Source organism: Dermacentor andersoni, chromosome 8 (assembly GCF_023375885.2).
Source record: "Dermacentor andersoni chromosome 8, qqDerAnde1_hic_scaffold, whole genome shotgun sequence".
Taxonomy (NCBI): domain Eukaryota; kingdom Metazoa; phylum Arthropoda; class Arachnida; order Ixodida; family Ixodidae; genus Dermacentor; species Dermacentor andersoni.
The window spans coordinates 63,668,589-63,691,826 of record NC_092821.1 but is presented as its reverse complement, the minus strand read 5'-3'; the positions used below and the strand labels follow the sequence as shown (position 1 = coordinate 63,691,826).

General features: G+C 45.3%; 1 protein-coding gene across 1 annotated transcript in view; it reads left to right on the top strand.

The window, feature by feature from the left end:
* The first annotated feature begins 2,948 nt into the window (after window positions 1-2,948).
* The window catches only part of LOC126526311 (N-fatty-acyl-amino acid synthase/hydrolase PM20D1-like), a 79,102-nt gene continuing 58,812 nt past the window's right edge, over window positions 2,949-23,238 (top strand). Inside the window, exons 1-4 of the mRNA XM_072289703.1 lie at window positions 2,949-3,346; window positions 16,422-16,557; window positions 18,068-18,300; window positions 19,773-19,996. Coding sequence (XP_072145804.1) covers window positions 3,161-3,346; window positions 16,422-16,557; window positions 18,068-18,300; window positions 19,773-19,996 — 779 coding nt within the window. The 5' untranslated portion in view covers window positions 2,949-3,160. The remainder of the gene's footprint in view (window positions 3,347-16,421; window positions 16,558-18,067; window positions 18,301-19,772; window positions 19,997-23,238) is intronic.

Sequence of the window (23,238 nt, the reverse complement as noted above, 5' to 3'; positions counted from 1 at the left end):
CTCCTGGAATCCGTACTGTATATCATCAGCATACTAAACAGAATAGAATTTATTGATAGGGATAGGAAAGACAGAGAGGTCAACCTGAGCTAGTGTGCTCTAGTCTGCTACTCTGCACTGGGGAAGAGGGAAGGGGAGTGAAAGTACTGGGATGAATGATGATGATAAGAGAAGTGGTGAGCGCTTATGTACATGAGACAGTTGTCTTGCTAGAGCCACTCGTCGAGCTTGGTGTCCTGCAGAAACTTCAACACTTTTGTTGCACGCATTGAAATTGCAGTGTCGGGCCATGGGCCGAGGATAGCTTCCTCCGACAGTGGTTGCCTGCCAACACTGGCTAGGAAACTTTCTAACGTCCTTCGCTCCAGCATATATGCTGGGCAGTCGCACAGTACGTGTTGCAGTGTTTCAGGCATCTGGCAGTGTTCACAATCAGGGCTGTTCGATTGGCCGATGAGGTGCTCTTAGCGACGGGTGAAAGCAACGCCGAGCCGAATCCTGTGTAGCAATGATGTTTTGCTCCGTGTAAGCTTCGGGGGCAAACAGAATTTACCGTCTGGGTCAATCATATGTAGACGTCTGTGAATGTTGTCATAGTGGGCTCTGTAAGCCTTTGTAAGGTACTGCATGAGTGCCTTGGTCATGCAGTTGGTGTCAGGTCGCGAGTAGGCAATCCTTACTTCATCAGAGGAAGAGGTGGCCGATCTTGCCTTACTGTCAGCGAGTTCATTGCCAAAAACACCACAATGACTAGGCACCCATTGAAAGGTGATCACGTGGCCACTTAACTCGGCACTGTGATGAAGTTCGACGATTTCCAGCACGAGCAAGTAGTATGGTCCTTTCTTTAAAACGCATTTTAGTGCCTGTAGCGCTGATTTGGCATCGCACAATATCGTCCATTTATGAGGTGTCTGCGTTCTCATAAAACGGACAGCCTCCCGTATTCCCGCAAGTTCCGCAGCCATAGATGTCGATTTGTGGTCTAATCGAAATTGTCGAGTAATTCCAATTTGTGGGATGACAAATACTAAAAAAGCATACTAAAAAGCATGCAAAAGAAGCGCGAGATCCGAGAGCAATCTGCAGCACCAAAATTCACGGCGAAATAAAAGAAAAAAGATCGCTTTACAAAAGTCTTCATGCACATCGACACCACAGAAAGTTGGCGCAGAAAGAAGGCTCCGGAATTCAAAGGCAGGTTGGCAAACTCGGTCTATTTCCTGCGCGGCGAGCAGACGACATCGCAGCGCGCAGATGTGTAAGCCGCCGCCAGCGCCACCTGGACCTCTCTTTCCGACGCATCGCGGAAGGGCTTCAGAGTTCTCTAGAGGGCGTTGTTCACAGCCGGCGGCGCGGTACGCACACTTCATTATTCTAGACACTGTAGCACCGTGCACTTTGCAACAATGCTACGTTGTTTTGCCAGTTTATCGTGGACGGTTATTTTCAAAGCACAATTCGTAGAAGCCGTCACTTCAGGATATATCAATATGCAGGAATTGTGATCGTAGCGATTTAGATGCAAGCAGCGCTCCTATGCAGAGAGATGCGGCATATGGTAGGAAGGAAGGAAATCAACTTTATTCGAGGTCCTGCAGGCCACGAGAGCTTTGGGCTCTCATGGAGTGGGCGTTTCCTGGCGGCGTCGTGGACCTGCTGGACGGCCCAGAGTTGGGGAGCGAGTTCGTTGCTCCGGATTGCTTCTTCAAACTTGCGTTTGTCCTGTTCGTAGTTTATGTGAGCTTGCGAGCATGGCCAGAGTAAATATGGTATGGTATGGCATATGGTAAGGGCACTGGCAGTGACGTCAGGCTGTTTGCAAACAGGGAGAGGTCTATTAGTATCTAATGCTAATCGAAGAATGGAATAAAAAAAATTTTCCTAACCATGCACTCTAAAACAAAATCACACACTTTCTTTTGTATCTTGTCACACAAAAATAAAGGGCATGTGTCTTGTCCGCATTTACCTTTAACGCTGCGAGTCCGGTGCTTCCAAGTCACGAACGACGTGCGCGTTATCAGCATGACATAGGATTTCCGACAGGAAAGTAGCGGGCGCGGCGTTTTCAAGAAAAGAAAGGCAAGCAAGTCAGATGACGATTATTTTTGTGTGACAGATATACACTCTTTGTACCTTTGTCTATAAAAATTTTGCGTCTGCTCAAACAACCTGCCGATCAGAAGTCCATCGGTACCGACAGCAGCGCCTCTGCCGTTCGCAAACAAACATTAGGTTAGTGTTTAGCTGTAAAACAAACGATCCCAAGCATCTTTAACCGTCAACATTTTCGTCAGCTTACTTACATAACATTTTAACGTGTCGGTCATCATATATCAACGACATTCAAGTGACTGACTTGTCGGGTCTCTGCCAAATTTGGCACCAGTCAGTACGCGATTCAAAAACGGCGCGTGCTTTAGGGAAAGCAACAACGATTGCTGATAACGCTGCGCGCCTCGTTTTTGCTACCTTCCAGAATTTTATCTCAATTTGTAATGCTAGCTGGAATGTGCGGGTTTCTCGTTCCCGCGGTAAGTTCGAATTGTTTACACGCAAGTCGGGAATTTGCACCTCGCCCGATGCTGCCCATCGACGACTGCCTGAGCAGTGCCGGCACGTGCATCTGCCGGCGGGAAAGTCCACTTACTTCGAAACCAGGTATCTTGCCCAATATCGCCACTACTTCTCGCAGCTTGTCTTTGTTGCCGGTTACAAATATGATGCGAGAGGCGACGCTCGAAGCCCTTTGCGAAATTGTGTGTGTTGCTGGACCTGATGCGACTGGAGAAGTTGGACAGCTGGAGCTCAATGGAGTCGACTAGCCTTGTGCAGTGGCGTCGTCTGGCGGTTAACAGGCGAGCTTTGTTTGCTTTCGCTATCTCGGAGGCCGTGTTGATCTAAGAGATTGGTATCTTGAAGGCTTTGCGATATGAGCGTGACCGCGTGACCTCTTGCCCTCGACGATCGGGCACCGGCCTTGCGCCGCAGTCAGCTGTTCATAGAGTTTCACTTGTTCGTCTGCTATCGGTCGCGGTTCACGCGCTTTGTCAGTGTCTCTTTGAGGCGTGTATCGGAAGCATCGGCCAAGCTGTACGAGATACTTGAACTGTCAGACATTTCCCGTCAACTTGGGGAAGCATTTCGTCGCAACGCCATGGCTGGTGCTAAAACAACGTTCGGCCCCGCAGTGCGCATGAGGACATTTTGCGACAAGCGTGTGCTTTTCGCTATGTTGATGCTGGTCGCGGCGACTACACTGAGCCTCTTAATTGCTGTCGTGGTACGTGCGATACTTATCAAAGCTCCAGACGTGCCCTGCGCTTGGCCGGACGGCGAACAGGTATGAATTATTCTTGTGCGTACGACTTTCATATAACAGAGCCGGATCATTTGCAGCGCACAAAAACGCTATTCGTGTGCATTTTTTGCCTACGTCCACAATTCGTGGCTGTACATTGTGTGATTCCACTCGATATATTCAAGGTCCAACCTGATAACGCGGCGATAATTGTTTTGCGCTCATAGCTTGATTCAAGCATCGCGCCTTGGCCATTAGGAGGGCGGCTGAATGAGTGCTCGCGCATCCTGTAGGTTCGTGCTTTGCAACGAAACTACGATCGTGCAGGTCACATTTGTGATTCAACGTGTGTCCTAATTTTCGAGCTGATATCATCGATTCAAAATTAACTTCAACTTGATCTGCTTTCAATACGTGTTCTACAAAAGCCATATTTATCGCCGAGCCTCTGCATGAACGTGTGCATTTTTGTTTCCAAAACGTTTTTCTGCCGAAGATTAGCTGGTAATCCGGTTTCTAAGCAAGTGCTGATTAAAAAACACGCGCGGAGCAAGAATTTAAAATAAAAATAGCGTGTTCTTAATCCTCCTTCTGTATACTTGTGTATAAGCATGTATATCTACTTATTAAAGAAATAAACTGAAACTGAACTAAATTTTACATTGCTGAAGGGATGCAATGGGATTAAAATGAATAAATGACAAAACGCGCGCTGACCATTTTTGTTATTTATTCTCGCTTTTCTTAAAAGCAGTCGCACTGCAGCTATAGCTATAATCTAATTCCTCGCTTTCACCAACTGTATATGGATCACTTTTATGTTTTTATAAAGGAGCATGAACACCAAGCAGAAGCTTGAAAATGACCTTGCCTTTCTGTTAACCGAGTTTAAAAATAGTGCTGAAAAGCAGGCTGCTCCTTATGATGAAATTAAGCAACTAAACGCTAGAGTGGGGCCATTAGAAAATTCTGTAGCATCACCGGACAATGTGGAGACCAGGACAAATGCTGATGCTCTCTGCATTGTGTCAAACGAAATGACGGCCATTACATCCAAAAGTAATGACACGGAAAACAGATTTCAGCATTCTAATTTTTGTATACTTTTTTCAGCCTAGATGATGATCCCTAGGAGAATCGGGCAGCATCCGAATAGCATATAATCAAATTTTGCTCAAAGAAGCTGGGTGTTACACTAACAGGTCAAGAATCTGAACACCTGCACCGACGTGGTACATTTGTTTCCAGAAAATGAAACCCTTTCATCGCCGAGCTAACTCTCTTCAAAGATAAACAGTGCATTTTGTCTTGTGAATCGAAGCTTAAGGGGACAGCCTTCTCAGTCTCATATATTTTTCGCCGGAAACTCAGCTGGTCAGAAAGAAGCTAATTGAAAAAAACACAGAATAAATCCTTTAAGCTTTCGGTTTACAAACTACAAATCAGCTCTGTAAAATATGGCTATGGCGGCATTACTAACACGGTCGTCGAGTTAGCTACGGATAGCTACGTCAAGGCACTTGTTCTAGTTTTATCATCTAACAGTAAAGCCAGTTCGCAATGTTCCTTCTTTATTTGCAAACACACGTAGCCTGATGTCGAAGGGCGATTTCATTTCAAGTTATCTCGATGATGCTGACTCTGATGTTATAGCTTTCACTGAGACTTGGCAGTATCCCATAGAATCTGACAATGAAATTATTGCCTTAACAAGTAGTACCTACAATACATATAGCTGTGATCGCACTTGCAAAAGAGGAGGCGGTGTCTTGTTAGGCATAAAAGAAAGTCTTGCGTCATTCCTCATCAATACCAGTTTCAATATTGAAGCTGTCTAGGTTGCCTGCACGGTATTTTCTATCAAGATGCTGATCTGCTGCCGTTACCACCCACCAGATTTAAACAGCTATTTCAATGATTAGTCGCACATTAGCATAGGCAAGGCATCTGAGCTCTTCCCCGCTGACATTACCTATCTGTTTGGTGACTTCAAGTTTCTATTAATTGACTAGGACAAACTTTTGTTGTCATACAACTTGTCGACTGAATTCATTAATTGATTGAGGTTGATTACAACCTCCCCAAATTGTATCGCAGCCAACTCTTGGCTGTAATATACTAGACCTTATAACTTACAATCCTGTAACAGTAGATCAAATAAAATGATTTTAGTGATCATAACTTGCCTCAACTCACCTTAAATATACCTTCTCCTGTTTCTAATATCTTGCCAAAACTAATTCGCCATTATAGTCATCACCACTGAACTAAGAACATTTTGGGAGAATGAAATGCTACTGTCATGTTACGACCGATCACTTGAAGAAATTTGGTTGATGTTCAAGGAAAAGGTGTCCTCATTAATTGACGTTTAACGCCTTCTTCACCATATATAACACCTTCATTGCGGATTGAATACAAGGCCTACATTAAATCATATTGCACAGCACTATGCACAGCAAAGGATAAGTACTTTTCTAATGACCTTCCAGAGTTACTCAACAATCCAACATAGTTTTGGAAAACAATAAGCCCGAGTCAAGAGAGTAACCATATTCTCAGAATATGGTTATATTATTCTGTTATACCGTGATAATGCAGTCGCTCTTTCTGAGAGTGAGTGTCGAACGGTTTTCAATTCCTTTCTCATGTCCATGTTCACAGATGGGAATAGCTAAAATGCACCCTTTGTACCTGATTTCGACTAACATTACATGGCACCAATAAACATCATGGTCGAGGCCATTGCATTGCTAGTAAACAACATTAAAAGTTCTTGTTGTGACATTGATGGAATAAATTCTGAGATACGACGGTTGTTCAATAAAGACTGAGGCTGGTGCTTTGAAATATTAATTTCTGAAAATTATTCGTCGGCACTTTTATCCTTTTTTATGTGTTCCCCAGAAAGCTAGAGGCATGCATCCCACCATTTCCACCAGCCCTATATAGCACGAGTGAAGCAATCTTTTGACACCTACCGAAATATCGCCTACAATGTGTGAACCACACCTGGTTCCATGTCAAAGCCATGTCCCTTTTTACCATGAGGTACATAAAGAAGCCAGAGTGTGCCGCATCTGGACTGTAAAATGGGGTAAGGGTACTTCTGCTATGTTTGGGAAAACGGTGAAAACAAAGGACATTGCTTGACACGGAACAAGATATGGAACCAGGGGTAGTTCACACATTGAAGGTGATCTTTAAGTGGGTGTCAAAAGATGTCTTCACTTATGCTATCTAGGCTTAGTAGAAACGGTGGGGCCTGTGCACTTCACTTATTGGGGAGCATATAAAAAGGGATAAAAGTGCTCATGCATAATATTCAGAAATTGAGAATAATTAAGACAACCGTTGTATTAAAAAATGTCACTTCTGTTTCAAGCTTCATCCTGTTTCATATATTCAGGCATGCCTTAGTATCTGGTATGCTTCCCTCCGACTGGAAGATAGCAAAAGTTGTATTGATTTACAAAAATGGAAGTAGAGACTTCTGTGACAATCACAGGCTCATCTCGCTTACCTGCATTTGCTGCAAAATGCAAATTTGCTGCCTATGTCTCTTAGCAAGCCTGTGAGGTCTTTCTGAATAAATAATTTCTGTTAGTGTGTGTTCGTATTGCATATCAGTGCTTTTAAACGCTGCACTCTTTGTGTGTTAATCACTGGACGTTATTGTTTGTTTTGTTCAACATTGAAAGCGAAACAGAATGCAACACAAAATTAGCTGCTTATAAGCTATTAAACTTTATATGATATATTTCTAACAATCTGGAGTTCTTTGTAGCATGAGTACGCATTCAGGCAACACAGTCAACATGTTTTCTTTATTATATATGACAACAAACACGCCGTGGATGAGTTGATCAGCACCAGACCGTGAAGACTCCTGCCTTTTTACTGTTGCATCATATGGGGTCAACGTTTAGTAAAAGCTGTAATAGCATGATTGAAATGAGGACAGAAAAAAAATGAAATGCACCACAAGATAAGCGCTGCTATTATGACTGCAACAACAAAGAACAAGAGAGACGCTGTGCCTAAGCCATAGAGTGCTCGATGGGTGTTTAAGTCGTAAAGTTATCTACCCTTTGCCATGCATTCTGATGCCCAAAGGGTTTCTAACAGCCAGAGTACGAGAGTACAATAATTTTCACAGGCAGTACGGCCAAAGCGTCGCAGCAAAAAAAAAAAAAAGCTGTGGCAAATGTTCAAACTAGAACAAAGCTAGCCGCAAAACAAGAAGTGCTGGTCACCAATGAAGCAGAACAACAATAGTAAATGAACTGGCCAAAACCAAGGCCCGGAGAAAAATAATTTATGCAGATCCAACACATTTCTTCAAATTTGTGAAGCTTTGAAGCTCTTGCGCAGCAGGCAGTTCTAAGTGCTATAAAGCTAAATGCGATGCATAGAAAACTCTTTATTGTCCGCCTATTCAACATGTAATCTCATCAAACGTTTGTTTATGCACTGCATAGGTTACAACTTTAATCTTCTGCGGTGTTTTGGTTTTTGGACTGCGTCGTTCAGTCTGTGCTGAAATGCAAGCAGCAGTTCATGCGAAGGGATACTGTGAGACATCAATGCAGTGATGTCACGAGGGCAAGGGTGGTGTTTGTCGAGGGAAGAATGATGAGGAGATATGTACCCAGAGAGGAGTACAGTGCGTAAGACAGTCGTAAGTCAAGGTGGCAGGATGACGCTTTGTAAATCTTCTGGTGAGTAATCATAATCGGGACAATTAAAGGTCTATTGATGGCACAGTCAGTCATGTCCCATTTTTTTCATAAAAACTATTGAATGCCTGTGTCAAACCACATGCACAAGTTATTCATTGGCTACAAGCACTACGAAACAGGAAGAACTACCCTTTTGTTATTGCTCACGGAACTTGGCACTCAGAACTTTCTGTCAAGTATGGTAGTGGCATCGGCAGAGTGGTCGGCTGTGACAGTACACTGAACTCTGAAGTGGAATGCTAGCACATTATGTAAGCAGAGTGTTCAGTTTACCTGAACCTGAATGTCCGTGGTTTCTTTCCTTCCGCTACCGGACAGAAGCGCCAGAAACAAGTCTCACACACAAACGTGCTCCTCAACTGCAGCGCTTGCATGTGAATGGCAAACTGCTTTAATTTATAGCAGTGGTAGTAATGAAGCAAAGGAGGCGCATAGGAGAGATGCATGATACTGCAGCACTGCACATAGTTTTAAGGGGATACAAACAAGGTGAGAGCGGTCAGGTAACAAATCGTTTTGCCAATATTGACAGCACAATCTGATATACAGGTGGCCTGAGCAGACTTAATTTATTTAATTTACGACAGATACATACAAGAATGGGTGACAAAAGCATCTGGGCCCTTAGCAATCTGCTAGTTCGGGCCTTTGCAATAAGTGCACAAAATTAATGTATGCAGGTGCCAGTAAGAAACATTATAAAATTTGAGAACTTTTACATTTATAAAAGACAATTACATGAAACGAACGAGGAACAGAATTAATAATTATCATGTAAGTAACCAACAAATGAAAAATCAGTTGTCTTTTTAACATGTGGAAAAATGCATACAGTGCTGAGAGTAGTAAAAAATGTTAGCACATTGTAGTTAAAAAACAGCATAGCATACTATTATCATAGCACTATAATTTGGCTAGAAATTGAAAATTGTTTTTGGCAATAATGTCTTTTGGTGAGCGAGAAAAATTATGGCTTCTTTTTATCTCTACTGGAAGAGTGTTCCACATTTTTCTGCCTGTATATGCTGACAGTCCCCTGCTGTACAAGTTCCGAAGGGCCGGTATGTTGAAATTGTGGTTATCTCCCTTGCGGGTCTTTTGGCAGGGATAAAGATGGTGGTGGGAAGTGGGTTATTACTCGACGGAATTGTATGCATAGCACATGCTGTTTGATAATCACATGCAACTATAAGGGGTTCTGTAGTTAGTGGAATAATGGCACAGTATGTTCTCTGCAGTTTGAAAAAGTTAAAATATGCTGGGCATGTTTTTTCAAAGTGATGCGAAATACAAAGAATAGATATATCCCCATGATTCTACACTGTATGCAAGATGACAGTGAAAAATTGCAAAGTATATGTCATTGTCACGGTACTTACACGAAAGTGCTGACGTGCCTGATTGAGCACAAAACATGCATGACTTAGTTTCTTGCACATGTTACTAATATTGTCGCCGCCTAGTAGAAGACGGGAAAGCCGGCGTAGAGGACATATGGAAGTATCAGGGCAGTCAACGCGACGTCGTTGTCGTCTCTGTTTTTTCACTCGCACGCTACTTCAGCGTCGGTCTCATCGCCTGGCACATACCCGCGGCGACCATATAGGATGTGGCATTTGCCCCCCCCCCCCCCCCCCCCCTACTTTGAAAAAAGAGGCATCGTCTCGATGCACCAACGTCCGAAGGCTGTGCACAAACGGTGCCAAGTTGAGGTCATGAGGAAATGTATGGCTTCATACGAAGCACATGCACAACCTCGGGCAGATGCCGCCGGCGTTTGGAGCAGTTATGGCTGTCGGGGACAACTTCATAATTAACATCGCTGATGCGGCGCAGAACTGTGTACGGGCCGAAGTATCTTCGCAGGAGCTTTTCATACAGCCCCCGCCGACGAATGGGAGTCCAGATTCAGACCTGGTCACCAACGTTGTACATGACGGGTCTGTGTCGAAGATTGTAGTGTCGGGCATCGTATTCCTGTTGTTTTTGGATTTGCAAACGCGCAAGCTGCCTGGCTTCCTCTGCGCGTTGCGTAAACTCCTCGGCACCAGTCTCGGCGTCACCGCACTCGTGCGGCAGCATTGCATCCAACATTGTTGTCACTTCACGTCCGTAAACGAGGTTGAAAGGCGTCATGCCGTGTTATACGCAAATGTAACATATGGTAAAATCTCGTCCCAGTTCTTGTGGTCGACGTCGATGTACATACTCATCATGTCGGCCAGAGTCTTATTCATACGTTCTGTCAGCCCATTGGTTTGGGGATGATAAGCCGTGGTCTTTCGGTGAGTGGTACCACTTAGTCGCAACACGGTATCCAGAAGCGCAGCCGTGAAGGCAGATCCTCTGTCTGTTATGACCACTGCGGGAGCGCCATGCCTGAGGACGATGGCTTCGACAAAAAATTGCGCTGCTTCGGCTGCTGTTCCACATTGGATAGCACCTGTTTCGGCGTATCGCGTAAGATAATCCGTGACGACGATTATCCATCTATTTCCGGCAGTAGACAGTGGAAACGGACCTAAAAGGTCCATGCCAATTTGTTCGAACGGCGCTTGCGGTATCTGAACAGGATGCAGCAGTCCAGCTGGCTTGCCGGGTAGGGCTTTGCGGTGCTGGCAATCCAGGCATGTCTGTGTGTAACGTTTCACGATCGACGCAAGTCTCGGCCAATAGTACTTTAGCCTAATTCTTGCCAATCTCCGAGTGTAGCCCAAGTGACCAACGGTCGGCTCGTTGTGACAGGCATGTAGGACTTCGTCGCGAAGAGATGCGGGAATGACGAGTAGGTAGCTGCTGCCACTAGGTGAAAAGTTCTTTTTATACAGAACGTCGTGGCGTAAGCAGAATGAAGACAGCCCTCTGGCAAATAACCTCGGCACGCTGCCTGTTCTTCCCTCTAAGTAATCAAAAAGAGGAACCAGTTCTGCGTACTCGCGTTGGTGGCGTGAAACGGCAACAGTATCTAGCACGCCTAGAAAAGCCGTGTCATCATCGTCGTGCACTGCAGTCTGCACAGGAGACCGAGAAAGGCAGTCGGCGTCGGTGTGTCGTTTCCCTGATTTGTAGACAACCATGAAGTCGAACTCTTGGAGACTAAGACTCCAGTGCGCTAGCCGACCAGCTGGATCTTTTAAATTAGTCAGCCAGCAAAGTGCATGATGATCACTGACAACGGTGAAACACCGACCATACAAATATGGCCGAAACTTCAGGACGGCCCACACCAGTGCGAGACATTCTTTTTCTGTAGTGGAGTAGTTTGCCTCCGTCCTTGATAGCGTCCTGCTGGCGTAAGCAATCACTCTTTTGGCGCCGTCCTGCCGCTGTACAAGCACTGCGCCGAGGCCGACATTACTAGCGTCGGTAAGAAGAATCGTAGGAGCATCGTCATCAAAGTGTGCGAGCACGGGAGGCGTCTGCAGCCGTTGCCGTAGGTCGTGAAACGCCCATTGCTGGTCGTCACCCCATACGAAGGAGACATCTTCTCTGGTTAGATTCGTTAATGGCCATGCGATGCGCGAAATGTCCGCAATAAAGCGTCAGTAGTAGGCGCAAAGGCCCAGAAAACGTCGCACGGCCTTTTTATATGATGGCGTTGGGAAAGTAGCAACGGCAGAGATTTTATCAGGGTCAGGTCGGACACCTTCACGACTGATAACGTGCCTGAGAAATTGAAGTTCTTCATAGCCAAAATGGCACTTTTCAGGTTTCAAAGTTAGACCAGCTGAGCGTATTGCTTCAAAGACCGTCTTTAGTCTCCGTAAGTGTTCCTCGAACGTGACGGAGAAAACAATCACGTCGTCGAGGTACACCAGACAGGTTTGCCACTTGAGGCCTGAGAGTACCGTGTCCATTAGTCGCTGAAACGATGCTGGCGCAGAACACAAACCAAAGGGGAGCACCTGAAATTCATCAAGTCCGTCGGGCGTCACAAAAGCGATCTTCTCACGGTCTCTCTCATCAACTTCTATTTGCCAGTAGCCACTTTTCAAGTCCATCGACGAAAAGTAACGTGCGTTTTGTAGCCTGTCCAGGGAATCGTCGATACGCGGCAGCGGATAAACGTCTTTCTTTGTGATCTGGTTGAGTTTTCGATAGTCGATGCAGAAGCGCATGCTACCATCCTTCTTTTTCACCAACACGACAGGCGATGCCCAAGGACTCTTAGATGGCCGAATAACCCTGTCCTCAAGCATCATCTTCACTTGCGTTTGTATCGCCTCGCGCTCTTTCGGTGCCACACGATAAGGATTCTGCCAAATTGGTCTGGCGTCGGCTTCGGTAACAGTACGGTGCTTAGTGAGCGGCGTCTGGCTGACTCGTGACGTAGATGAAAAGCAGCTCTTAAACTCATCGATGAGCTCAAGAAGGCTGTTACGTTCGACGGGTGACAAGGTGGGACTGATATAAAGCACAGGGGCAGGCATGGCCACGGTGGCCGTCGCGTGCTCCACCGAGAGGCAGTCTTGTATTGAGGTAAATTCGTCGAAGTAAGCAACAGCTGTGCCTCTAACAATGTGTCGACGTTCCCTGGTAAAATTCGTCAGCAGGAGTTCAGCACGTCCGTCGTGTACGTTAATTACGGCCCTGGCGATGGAAACGCCTTGACTCAGTACCAGTGCGTCGATGTGTTCAGTGACACCAGTCCCGGTGTTCAAGTTGTCGTAGATAACAGGTACGAGGGAACAGCTTCGCGGCGGAAGCGTGACGTCGTCGTCAGCGATACGTAAGCGGGGTCGCTGTGCTCCGCAGGGTCGACGTCGTCTGAGCTCGTAGAAAATGTGACGACGAGGTCACGGACATTAATCACTGCACCGTACTCTCTCAAGAAATCCATACCCAATACAAGTTCCTTGCAGCACTCAAAGAGAATGATGAGGGTGGCGATGAAGGTGTCACCGGCGATTACTATCCTGGCTGTGCGTTTTCCGATCGGCGTCATCAACTGGCCGCCGGCAGTTCTGATGTTGGGCCCGGTCCACGGCGTCTTCACTTTTCTCAACCTGTCGGCCAGCTTTTGACTTATTATCAAAAAATGCGAACCAGTATCGACGAGAGCGGCCACTTGGTGGCCGTCAATGAAAACTACAAGATCGGCGCTGACGGCATCGGTTACAGGGGGTGCGGTTGGAGACGTCGGAGATTTAGAGTCGTCGGTCGTCGGTGATGGGGGCTCTTGGAAAGCTAGACGGTTAGCAACCTCACCCCCGGAGGTCGCTGCTTCTAGTTTCCCCGGCGCGGGCTAGGGGACCTGCCCCTAGAGGCGTCAGAAAAATCGCGACGGGTCGGTGGGGTATAACGAGCCGGAGAAGGGGAACGCGATCGAGGCGTCGTTGAACCTTCCGGCTGAAAGTTTGTAGAATTTTCGTTCTACCACTACGTGCAGCATCAAACACAGGGTAATTGCAGTTGGGAAACCTTGGATACCCGGCTGCACGGTAGTGGCACGCGCGATAAACATGTCCTGCTTCGCCGCAATGAAAGCACGGCGGTCAGCGGTGCGCCACAAATCGGTCTTTCGAAGCGGGTAGCCCACAGGGGATTCGCTGTAAGACCGAGGCGCAGCGATCGGCTGGCGGCGATATGGCATAGCTGGCGGCGGCTGTGAATGCCAAAAATATGGTGTCGGGGGTGGCGGTGCTGGTTGCGTCGTAGTGGTCGACGGTGTCAGCAGCATCGAAGTCGCGGGTTGTGGACGACAGACAGCTTCCGCGTAGGTTAGTCGTCATGGCACCGCCTGCCGGTCGGGGGACGAAAAGGCCTGTTGAACTTCCTCCCGAACGATATCAGTGACGGAAGCCACCGCTGGTGCCATAGGAGAAATCCCGAGCTGCCAGATCTCCACTTGCACAATCTCCCGGATGACTTCACGCAGAGACGTGCCGTAGCTCTCAGGTAGAACTGAAGCATTCACCGGCGAGTTCGCGCGATCATATTGGCCGTACCGTTGCTTTAGTGCCCGTTCTATAGCGGTAGCCTCCTTGGTGAATTCGACCACTGTCGTCGGTGGGTTCCTCACGAGTCCGGCAAACAGTTCCCCCTTCACTCCGTGCAAGAGATAGCGTAACTTCTTTTCTTCGGCCATCTCAGGGTCTGCTCTGCAGAAAAGGCGGGTCATATCTTCTGCATACATGGCTACGCTCTCGTTTGGTTTTTGAATACGGGATTCGAGTAGGCGCTGCGCAGTGTCTCATCTGTCGGTACTAGTGAATGTGTAAGGCATCCCATGTGGTCAAACTTCTCTCCCGGTTCACAAACCACGTCCGCGCATTGTCTTGAAGCGCGAAATAGACATTAGACAGCTTTTGCTGGGAGCCCCAGTCATTATAACTGGCGACACGCTCAAATTGGTCCAGCCAATCTTGGACATCTTCAAAAGCGTCGCCATGGAAACTTTCTGGTATCTTGGGATTCTGCAGCGTCACCTGCGATGGAGTTGCAGTAGCCATGGCGGAAGTAGGTAGACGCGTTCCAGCAGGGTCCTGCAAAGGGTTGAACTCGGGCGTCAGGCCTAGCAGGCGGCGTCTGTACCGGTGAACAGGAGTTTCGACGAACGAAGGCGATTCCGTTTTCGAGGTATGGCTCCGCGAAGGGGTGCCGAGCATGAGGCAGTCCTACCCAGCACCTCCACCAGTGTCGCAGCCTAGTAGAAGATGGGAAAGCCGGCGTAGAGGACGTATGGAAGCACTTTATCAGGGCAGTCAACGCGACGTCATTGCCGTCTCTGTTTGTTCACTCGCGCGCTACTTCAGCGTCGTTCTCATCGCCTGGCACATACCCGCGGCGACCATATAGGATGTGGCAATCTGTTCCGGAAAATGCAATGATGAATCAAGCGTAATGCTAAATTATCGGCACGCTTCCACCTGAATGATTACTTTGTTACCGATTGTTAATGTTATTCAACCTTTATTTTTCTTGCCCGAGGATGTAAATATTATGTAGTAAGTTTTGATGCAGTTTAATGCGAGTTTATTTGCAGTGAAGCATTTAGCTATATAATTTAGTTATTTATTAGCAGCTTCTTCTGTTTGATCATTATGTTTACTAGTAATAAGTGCAGCTGTGTCATCAGTTGTACTTATAATGGCATAACTATCATGCAAGCTGATCCTTGTGGTGTCCTATATGAGATTGGCAAGAAATCGGAAGTGTCTGTTCCTATATGCACTCTGCTGTCGTTTGTGAGATAGCTTTGAGAAAAGTTTAATGCTACGTCACGAAATCCAAAGCAACCTAGCTTCATTAGTAATAGTGCACGGTTAACCATTTAACCATTCGATTCTTGTTGACTGGAAATGATTGAGCAGAAGTTACCCATCACGTGCGTTCGTTCAGGAACTGGTACCTCTGCGTAACAATGTCACTTGCTGACGAGTCATTTAGAACAACCCTCTATTGCTTCAGTCTCTCTTCATTGAGACTTCAGTATGTGCCATACAGTAATCCCTAATGTGTAGACAGAAATGAAGATGAATTCTGCAGTAAAATCATCATGATTATCCATGCACTCACTGTGAAAAATTAGTGTTTAAAGGAGCGCTAATGCGACGTTTCTAACATAGTCGGTAAATGCAGGTCCAGACCCTCTAAACCCTAGCAGAAATATTGGCAATTCTCACAGCACCCAAGATAATTTACTACTAAGTAATAGTTGTTTCTACAAACCAGCTTTGATACAAATGGTGTGGATGCATGATGATGTCATCACCCACTAGCTCGTTCTGATTCTTTGATCGCTGCTACTGCCACGTGGGAGCATTGCCAGGACAAACATGCGCAGCACTCTCGTCCATTTCCTTATGAGCGAAATCGCCACATCTGGCCTCGTTTCTGCACAACAGCACTATATCTTCTTGCTTTGCGTTACAATGTTGCAGTAATGTAGGCAGACGCACCCCATCCATGAGCAGTGAGTCATTGGGCTGGCACTAGTACTGCTGGTTCAACATGTCGATGACGGGTGTCAAAGATCTGACATTATGCCATTGGTACAACTTTGGCCAGACGGGCATTACTCTTGGATGTGCCTTCTCCATTTTGTCATGTCCTCTGTACAGGTCGCTTATGTGCGAGCTTTCCGTGTGAGCACTCGCGTGCCTCACGATACCTTGGAAGCAGAGGTGCAGGATTAACGGGGCAGGGTGCAGGTGCGCAATCGTCACGTGGAACGCCACAGCTGCGATGAGATTTGGTTCCTGCAGTTCGAAGGGAACTTAGGTGCCTGTGTTGAAACGGATGGTAGCTTGCATACCCATGCATGCGTGTGTGACATTCTTGCTTCTCTCCTATCATTCTTGTCTGTGTTTTCACTGCCTCGTGGGGAAAAAAATGTGGATGAAGGACGTAGTAATTATTCTTATAAATTCCAGGAGCTGGCCATTAAAGATAATGAGCGTCATCTGTCCGAGAGGCTGGCAGCAGCCCTGCGGTTCCCCACTGTCAGCACAGGCCCACACGAGTACAACCGGGAGGCCCTAGTGGACTTTGTCCAGTTCCTTGAGAAAGGTGTGTGAGCCTACATTCGCTTATTTTGTTTGCAGGCCCAGTTGAACAAATAAGCTAGGCTTGATTTCTCTACAGCGCTGCTGAAGCAGATAAGCGACAAACAGTTATAGTTGACAGTACCTTGAAGCCTGTGCGTATGGTGAAAACAGGAGTCTGTACTTTCCAGGGATTCCTGATTTGAAGAAGACCATATTCCATATCATGATAACAGTTTCTCATATTCATGTTCAACACAATGAGTCCTTGTAATTATACTGTGCAAGCATGGGACACAGTTGGATTGCATGCAGCAGACGAAAAATAAAGTAGGCAGCACAGGTAAACATGGTGTTCAAAATGTTGTATAGGGCAAAAATTAATAGGCCTAGTTCAGAGCTGTTTCATTTATGTTGTGAAGTATTGACACGTTAGCAGTGTACGGATCAGTGAAGGCCTTTGAAATTGAAGACATTGACTCATTTTGAGGTTGGTGGATTGATCGTAATCAAAGGCCCTTTTCAATAAAATTTGTTAAGTTTGATGAATAGCCGTTCACTTCTCTTACTTTATTTATATTTTTCCTGCTTCCTAGTCCACAGTAATATCAGCTGCCTCTGCTAATACGGACAGTGTGGTCGTGCTCCTGGTGCCTTCTGTATCTTTCCATAGCCCCCCTCAACTGGACAAGGTTCAGTGTTTAATAAAATGCAGATGAGCATAATATTGCAGGTCGATGTAGTCTTCTAAAGCAATGCCATAAATTCCTTCTCCCAAGCATCTGAATTGAAATTGCATGAAATAAATACATATGCCACACAGTTACACGCAGCGTAAGCCAGTCACTTATCATTAATGCTGTTAGGAGCCGTGAAAACAGAGACTGAGAAGAAGTGTTTCGCCTTCTCAGATCGCATAACATTAAGGAAAAGCTAGAATGAATTTTCACGGAATTTATTAGTTTCGGAAAATTCAGGGCATTACAACTCCAGTTGCCAAGAGTTGGGGAAATTCATACCTACAGTGGTTATGGTAAAGCTAGCGGTATGCGAGAAGGAAACAAAGTTTTCATCTGAACCTATACACTATCTGCAAATATTAATGGTGTACTTTGCTGGCTTTCTGAGTGTGAGCCTGGCCGGGCGGCTGGAATATAATGAAACACGAGATTCATTTAAATGTGATAGTGCATCCTGCCTGATTTACAGCTTTCTGCTACTAATAGTTTAAAATTGTGGGTTGGCATAGCAACTTGGCTGAGATATAAAGCACTTTCTTTTTCCCCTTGTGCCTGAACTACCATTGTCATAGACTGTCAGCGAATTTTCATAAAAACTTTAATGAAAACCTGGAAAAATTAGGTAATTTAATAATGCCAACATAGTGGATACCCTACCTCTGCTGAAGTTTCTTAAGAGGCCAATTTCTGCACTTAATGGTAATGTTTAGCAGTGCTTACTGATAGCAACTAATCGCATGGACAAAACGAGCTGCCATCACTGTTGCTCACATGCTGTCATCTGGTTTGTCGCAGCCTTCCCGCAGGTCCATTCATCCCATTTGGTCAAACGTCATGTGGTGGCCAACTATAGCTTGCTTTATGAGGTCCAAGGTTCGGACCCCAAGCTCGTGCCTTACATGCTGTGTGCACACATGGATGTGGTTCCAGCTGATGCGACTAAGTGGCACCACCCGCCATTTGTGGGACAGGTGCTGGATGGGGAAATCTGGGGCAGGGGTGCCATCGATGCCAAGGACATTCTCATGGTGAGCAACCCACCCTGGCTACCTTATACAATCTATACTTAGGCCCAGATGAGGGAATATATTATAAATATGGGTTTATTTTAGAATTTTAATAATGTTGCTTTAAGTTTTACAAGAAGTGCTTTCTGCTTGCGAAAAGGTTTTACTTGTCGGTTCCCCGACCCTCTTACGAAAATTTGCTGATGGTGAAAGTATGCAAGAAGGGTACATTATTCAAGAATGTTTGCACAGGCAAGTTCCTGAAGCAGTTGCTGTGATGTAAAAGCACTCTTTGTTTGTCACTAATTGCTGTGCCAAGTTTGTTGATACTTTTCTGCTGCGTCTAAAGTGAAGTAATATTTAATGAACTGTGTGTGTGGTGTGTGTGTGTGTTAATGAAAAGGCATCCTTTCTGGGCAAGCCTTCAAAGAAGTGTTTGCTATCTCCCTCCCCCCTTTTGGTGTCATGTAAGCAGGATTTTAAAAAATTTTAAGTTTGCAGGCTGGCAAATGTTCACAATGTCTTATGTGCACTAGTGACTTGTTATAGGAAAGTGGAGGAGAGGTCACAAAATCCCAAGCCTCCACCTTTTATATTTAATCCACATTGAAAGTGCACCCAGAAACTTTAAGCTGGCTGGAAACATTGAAATAAAAATGCACGGTTTGTCCACAGACTGTGCAGCCCTGATTCAAAGGACCATCTGGAATTTTATTATTAAGTTGTGTGATATGGTTCTCTGTCCAAGAGACGCAATTTCATTCAATTAGGACTTTCTTAGAGGTGCTTTTCATCACTTAAAGTGCCTGTGCTTTCTTTTTCATTCTGACATGTTTACAAATGAAGGTTCTCCACGCAATAATTGATTATGCTTGTTAGTAATGCATATTTTCAGCAGATCAGTGCACGATCAAAAAGGGCCAAGCATTTTCTTAGTCCGCATTGGCATGTTTGAAGAAGGGCACTTTGTCTTTGGCTCATCAGTTCTCGTTTTTTTTGACTGTGTGCTGGTCTACTGAAAGAGCCAAAGGTTCCTTATATCTTACTTCAGTACGTAAGGTGCAAGCACATACTAATCGAGGGCAGCTCAAGATTTACTGAAGTACTATAGCGCCAAACAGACGACACAAGAAGAAGAGACACGGACGAGCGCTTACTGACAACTGATGAAATTGATGACAACTGACACCTGATGACAACTGATGACAACTGAAATTCACAATCGTTCTATCGCCTTTTACCTAGTTACCATGTGATGTGTTGACAATGCGCATGTCGCGCCGCCAAATTTGCGTATACATATTGTGTGTTCATCAGTTGTCAGTAAGCGCTCGTCCGTGTCTCTTCTTCTTGTGTCGTCTGTTTGGCGCTATAGTACTTCAGTAAATATGCACCAACTAGCCCAACAAAAAGTTCTGCTGGAACAGCTCAAGATAAATAGCTACAGTGTTGTGCGTTTGCTTTTGCCAAAACTGTGACTCTGTTATACCCAGGGCATCATGGAGGCACTTGAGTTCCGTCTGGAGCAGGGGGACCTGCCCCGTCGTGGTCTGTTCTTGGCCTTTGGCCACGACGAAGAGGTTGAAGGTCGGGACGGTGCAGCTGCCATAGGCCGTTTGCTGCGGGCCAAGGGCGTTAAGCAGGTGGAATTCATTCTGGACGAGGGTATGATGATCCTGGAGAGATTGCTCCCCGGACTTCAGAGGCCAGTCGCATTGTGAGTCCATGCTCATGACCATGATAGGCTCGCCAATGACGCGTACAAGAGCATTGTCAGGTGGATGTGCTTGCATGTGGGTTTAGCTGGCAGGGGTTAACTAGTCGCCATATTTATTTATTTATTTATTTCGTGTGCATCAAATACAGAAAAAGTACAGTGCAGCAAAATGGTTAATAGTACAGAAATAGATGGCTCTCGGTTATACAATGTTATCTGAGTGTTCTTGGAGTGCTAGTTAATAAAATGAAATATGGTGCATGTAGTGCAGTAGTACAGGGTTCCGGTAATACAAAAACAGTGATGCAATTGGTAGTACAAAAACATGAATGCAATGCTGCTGTTTATACAATGTTATCTAATGCTGCCATGAAGTGCTGATGGTCAACAATAGTAGCGGTTGAGGCGGGTAGGCAGTTCCACTCAGCAGATGTACACGGAAGGAATGAATGAGACATGACATTGGTTTGGCATAATGGAATTCCAAATTTGTTATTGTGATCTAACCTTGATGAAATGTTTTGAGGAGGGGAGATAAGTTCATCACGAAGGGAAGGATGATGAAATATCTTATGAAAAAGTGAAAGCCTAAGGCCTTTACGGCGAGAGGCTAAAGATGGCAAATCAAGGTTTAATTTCATTACAGAAGTGCTGGAAGTTCAGTTATAATTAGAAAAAACGAAACGAGCAGAGTTATTTTGTACCATTTCTAATGAGTGAATTAGTTTTTTCTGAAAGGGATCCCAAACTGCTCCGGCGTACTCAAGCTTTGAGCGGACTAGTGACTTGTATAGCATTAATTTTAGGGAAGACGGTGCCTTAGTGAAATTGCGTTTTAGGTATTCCAGCAAGTGGTTAGCCTTTTCAATTACGTACGAAGTGTGCATGGACCACAAGAGGTTTCTACTAATATGGATACCAAGATAATATAGGATGAAACAGGGTCTAAGGGGAGATTATTAGCGCAGTCAGAAAAAAGCTGGTTAGAAGTTGTTAGAAGAAGCTGGGTAGAACGCAACTGTGGGGGTAAACTATATGAGCTGAGTTCTCACAAGTATGCATGTTTACATAAGTGCTTTAAGCCTCCTGGGCATGACATTATGAGGTAGTATGTAGTTCAAGCTACATATACCGCTCTTCATGTATGAGTGGTTGTTGTGCAGAGTCTAAAGGTACGGCCTCACTTTGAGAAATAAGCGCACGCAAGGCAGAGCCCTTAAAAATGCACGCCTTGAAAGGTGCTTTCGTGGCAAGAATTCTCTGTCGCGCAAGGAAGGGTCCCGAACCCATTATTTCGCTGTGCTGCGTTTCCATAAACCCGAGCGAGCCAACCAGAGGTGCCAAAGTCGTCATGTGGGCAGTGAGGTGAACGCTCTCACTGGCGAGCCCGACCGGCATGCACCACGTCGCAGCAGCAGGGGAAAAACAACTGAAACGCACAGGAATTCTCGCGGGCTCCCGAGGCATATTGAGAGAGGGCGAGAACTCTCTCCTGCCTGCCGCTCTCCGCAACCGTGAATGTGCAGTGGTGTGGCCTTTGGAACACGGCGACCGTTTTTAAGCGCCGCCTTGCTTGCGTTTATTTCCGCTAGTGAGGACATACCTTTAGACTGGCTTTCTTACCTACATAACTGAATGTGTATTCATGCTGCTTGGAATGTATATAGGCAAACCAGCATACAGTAGAAACTTGTGAAAACATATCTCGCATCACTGGCAAATTGTTCAAATTATTGGGTTAGTATCGAAAGAAGATTTATTGAGCGAACACAGAGTACAGAATGAGATCTGTTAATAGCAATACATTAGCGCATGGCTGACAGTGTGGTTTGCGCTGTCAGCTGACAACCACTGGCATATATCAGTGAGGGCTCGAAGTGTGCGGTGGGCAAGCTCGGTGCTTTTTGTTGGCCCTTGTGCATGGTAGCTCAATCTTGAGGTGTGAAGACTAGTCAGATAGGGGATAAGAGTACAGATAACAGTGTGGGCTGTTTGCAACTGCTATGTCAACAGCGGTCGCCTGCGTTGCAGGATCTAGCCACCCAAAAGCCATGCTGTCCAACTTAACATGAACATGACAGTGCGTTAAAGACTGCCTGTGCCATTAGACCACAAAAATGTGCAATAATAATTTGCTGGTATATAATATGCAATTAATTAAATAATTCATTATAGTTGGAGAGCAGTGGATTTTCAGCTGTGTATTTAGGTTGTTGCCAAAGAAAATAACGATACAAGTCACACAATTTTGTTGTTCTTGTTGCATGTTGAATGGTGCTGTCATAAATGAACACTTTCTCGGGAGCCTCATTTGAAATGTTGTGCTGCCAGATCTTTCTTGACAATATTGGAGCATTCAAGCATGTGTATTCGATGTTGGAAACCAAAAGAAGCCGCACGAGCTAATTCTGGTAATTCTTGCTGGGAAATGAGTGCCATCAATTACATTGCTAGGCAAGTTGACGGGCATTCATCATAACCCTTAGCACAGACAGCATGATACAATGAAGAGAAGACACAGGCGTCTTGTCCTGTCTCCTCCTAGGGTTATCCTGTTTGTGATAATGTTTGTGATATTCACAGAAGGATTTTTTCATCAGTAGGTATTTCTTAGTGAACGTTACGCAATTATTGTGCTCATTATGCCCTTGTGTTATGACCCGGCTTACAGGACCTTTATCAGTTTACACTGATAAAGTATTCTTTCGAGGCTGTATCTTCTTTAATTTCACAGTGAGAAGCTGATTAAAATAGAAGAGAAAGTTAAGGTGGGGCTTCAACTTTCTTTAACCAGCGCTGCTGCATCAGTGCGACATCATGGATTTCAAGAATTTTCTCATATTTGAGCATTTGTGGCGCATAAAGATTTCATGAAACTTTACTCAATTTACCCTTTGGCTTTTTTTGAGTGCAACATAGTTCATCTTTAGGGATAAAAAATTAACTACACTAAGTAGGTGCCATCAAATTCTAAATGTTATGGCAAGCTCTTTTGGCACCTAAAACCGCAGAAATAAATTTTTCTTTATGGTGAGCTCAAGTGCATACATGAAGGCAATTCTTCGTTTTTTGCATCTTTTCTGGCTCATCAAGCCTCCTCAATTGGCATAGTAGTACATATAGTGACCTTTCTTTTTTTTTTGCTATTGTACAGGTGTTATTGTGTAAATGTAAAGTAACAGTACTGTATATATGTATACAGGTCAACTCGTTTTGCTATTTAGTCTCTTTAATCTTACTAG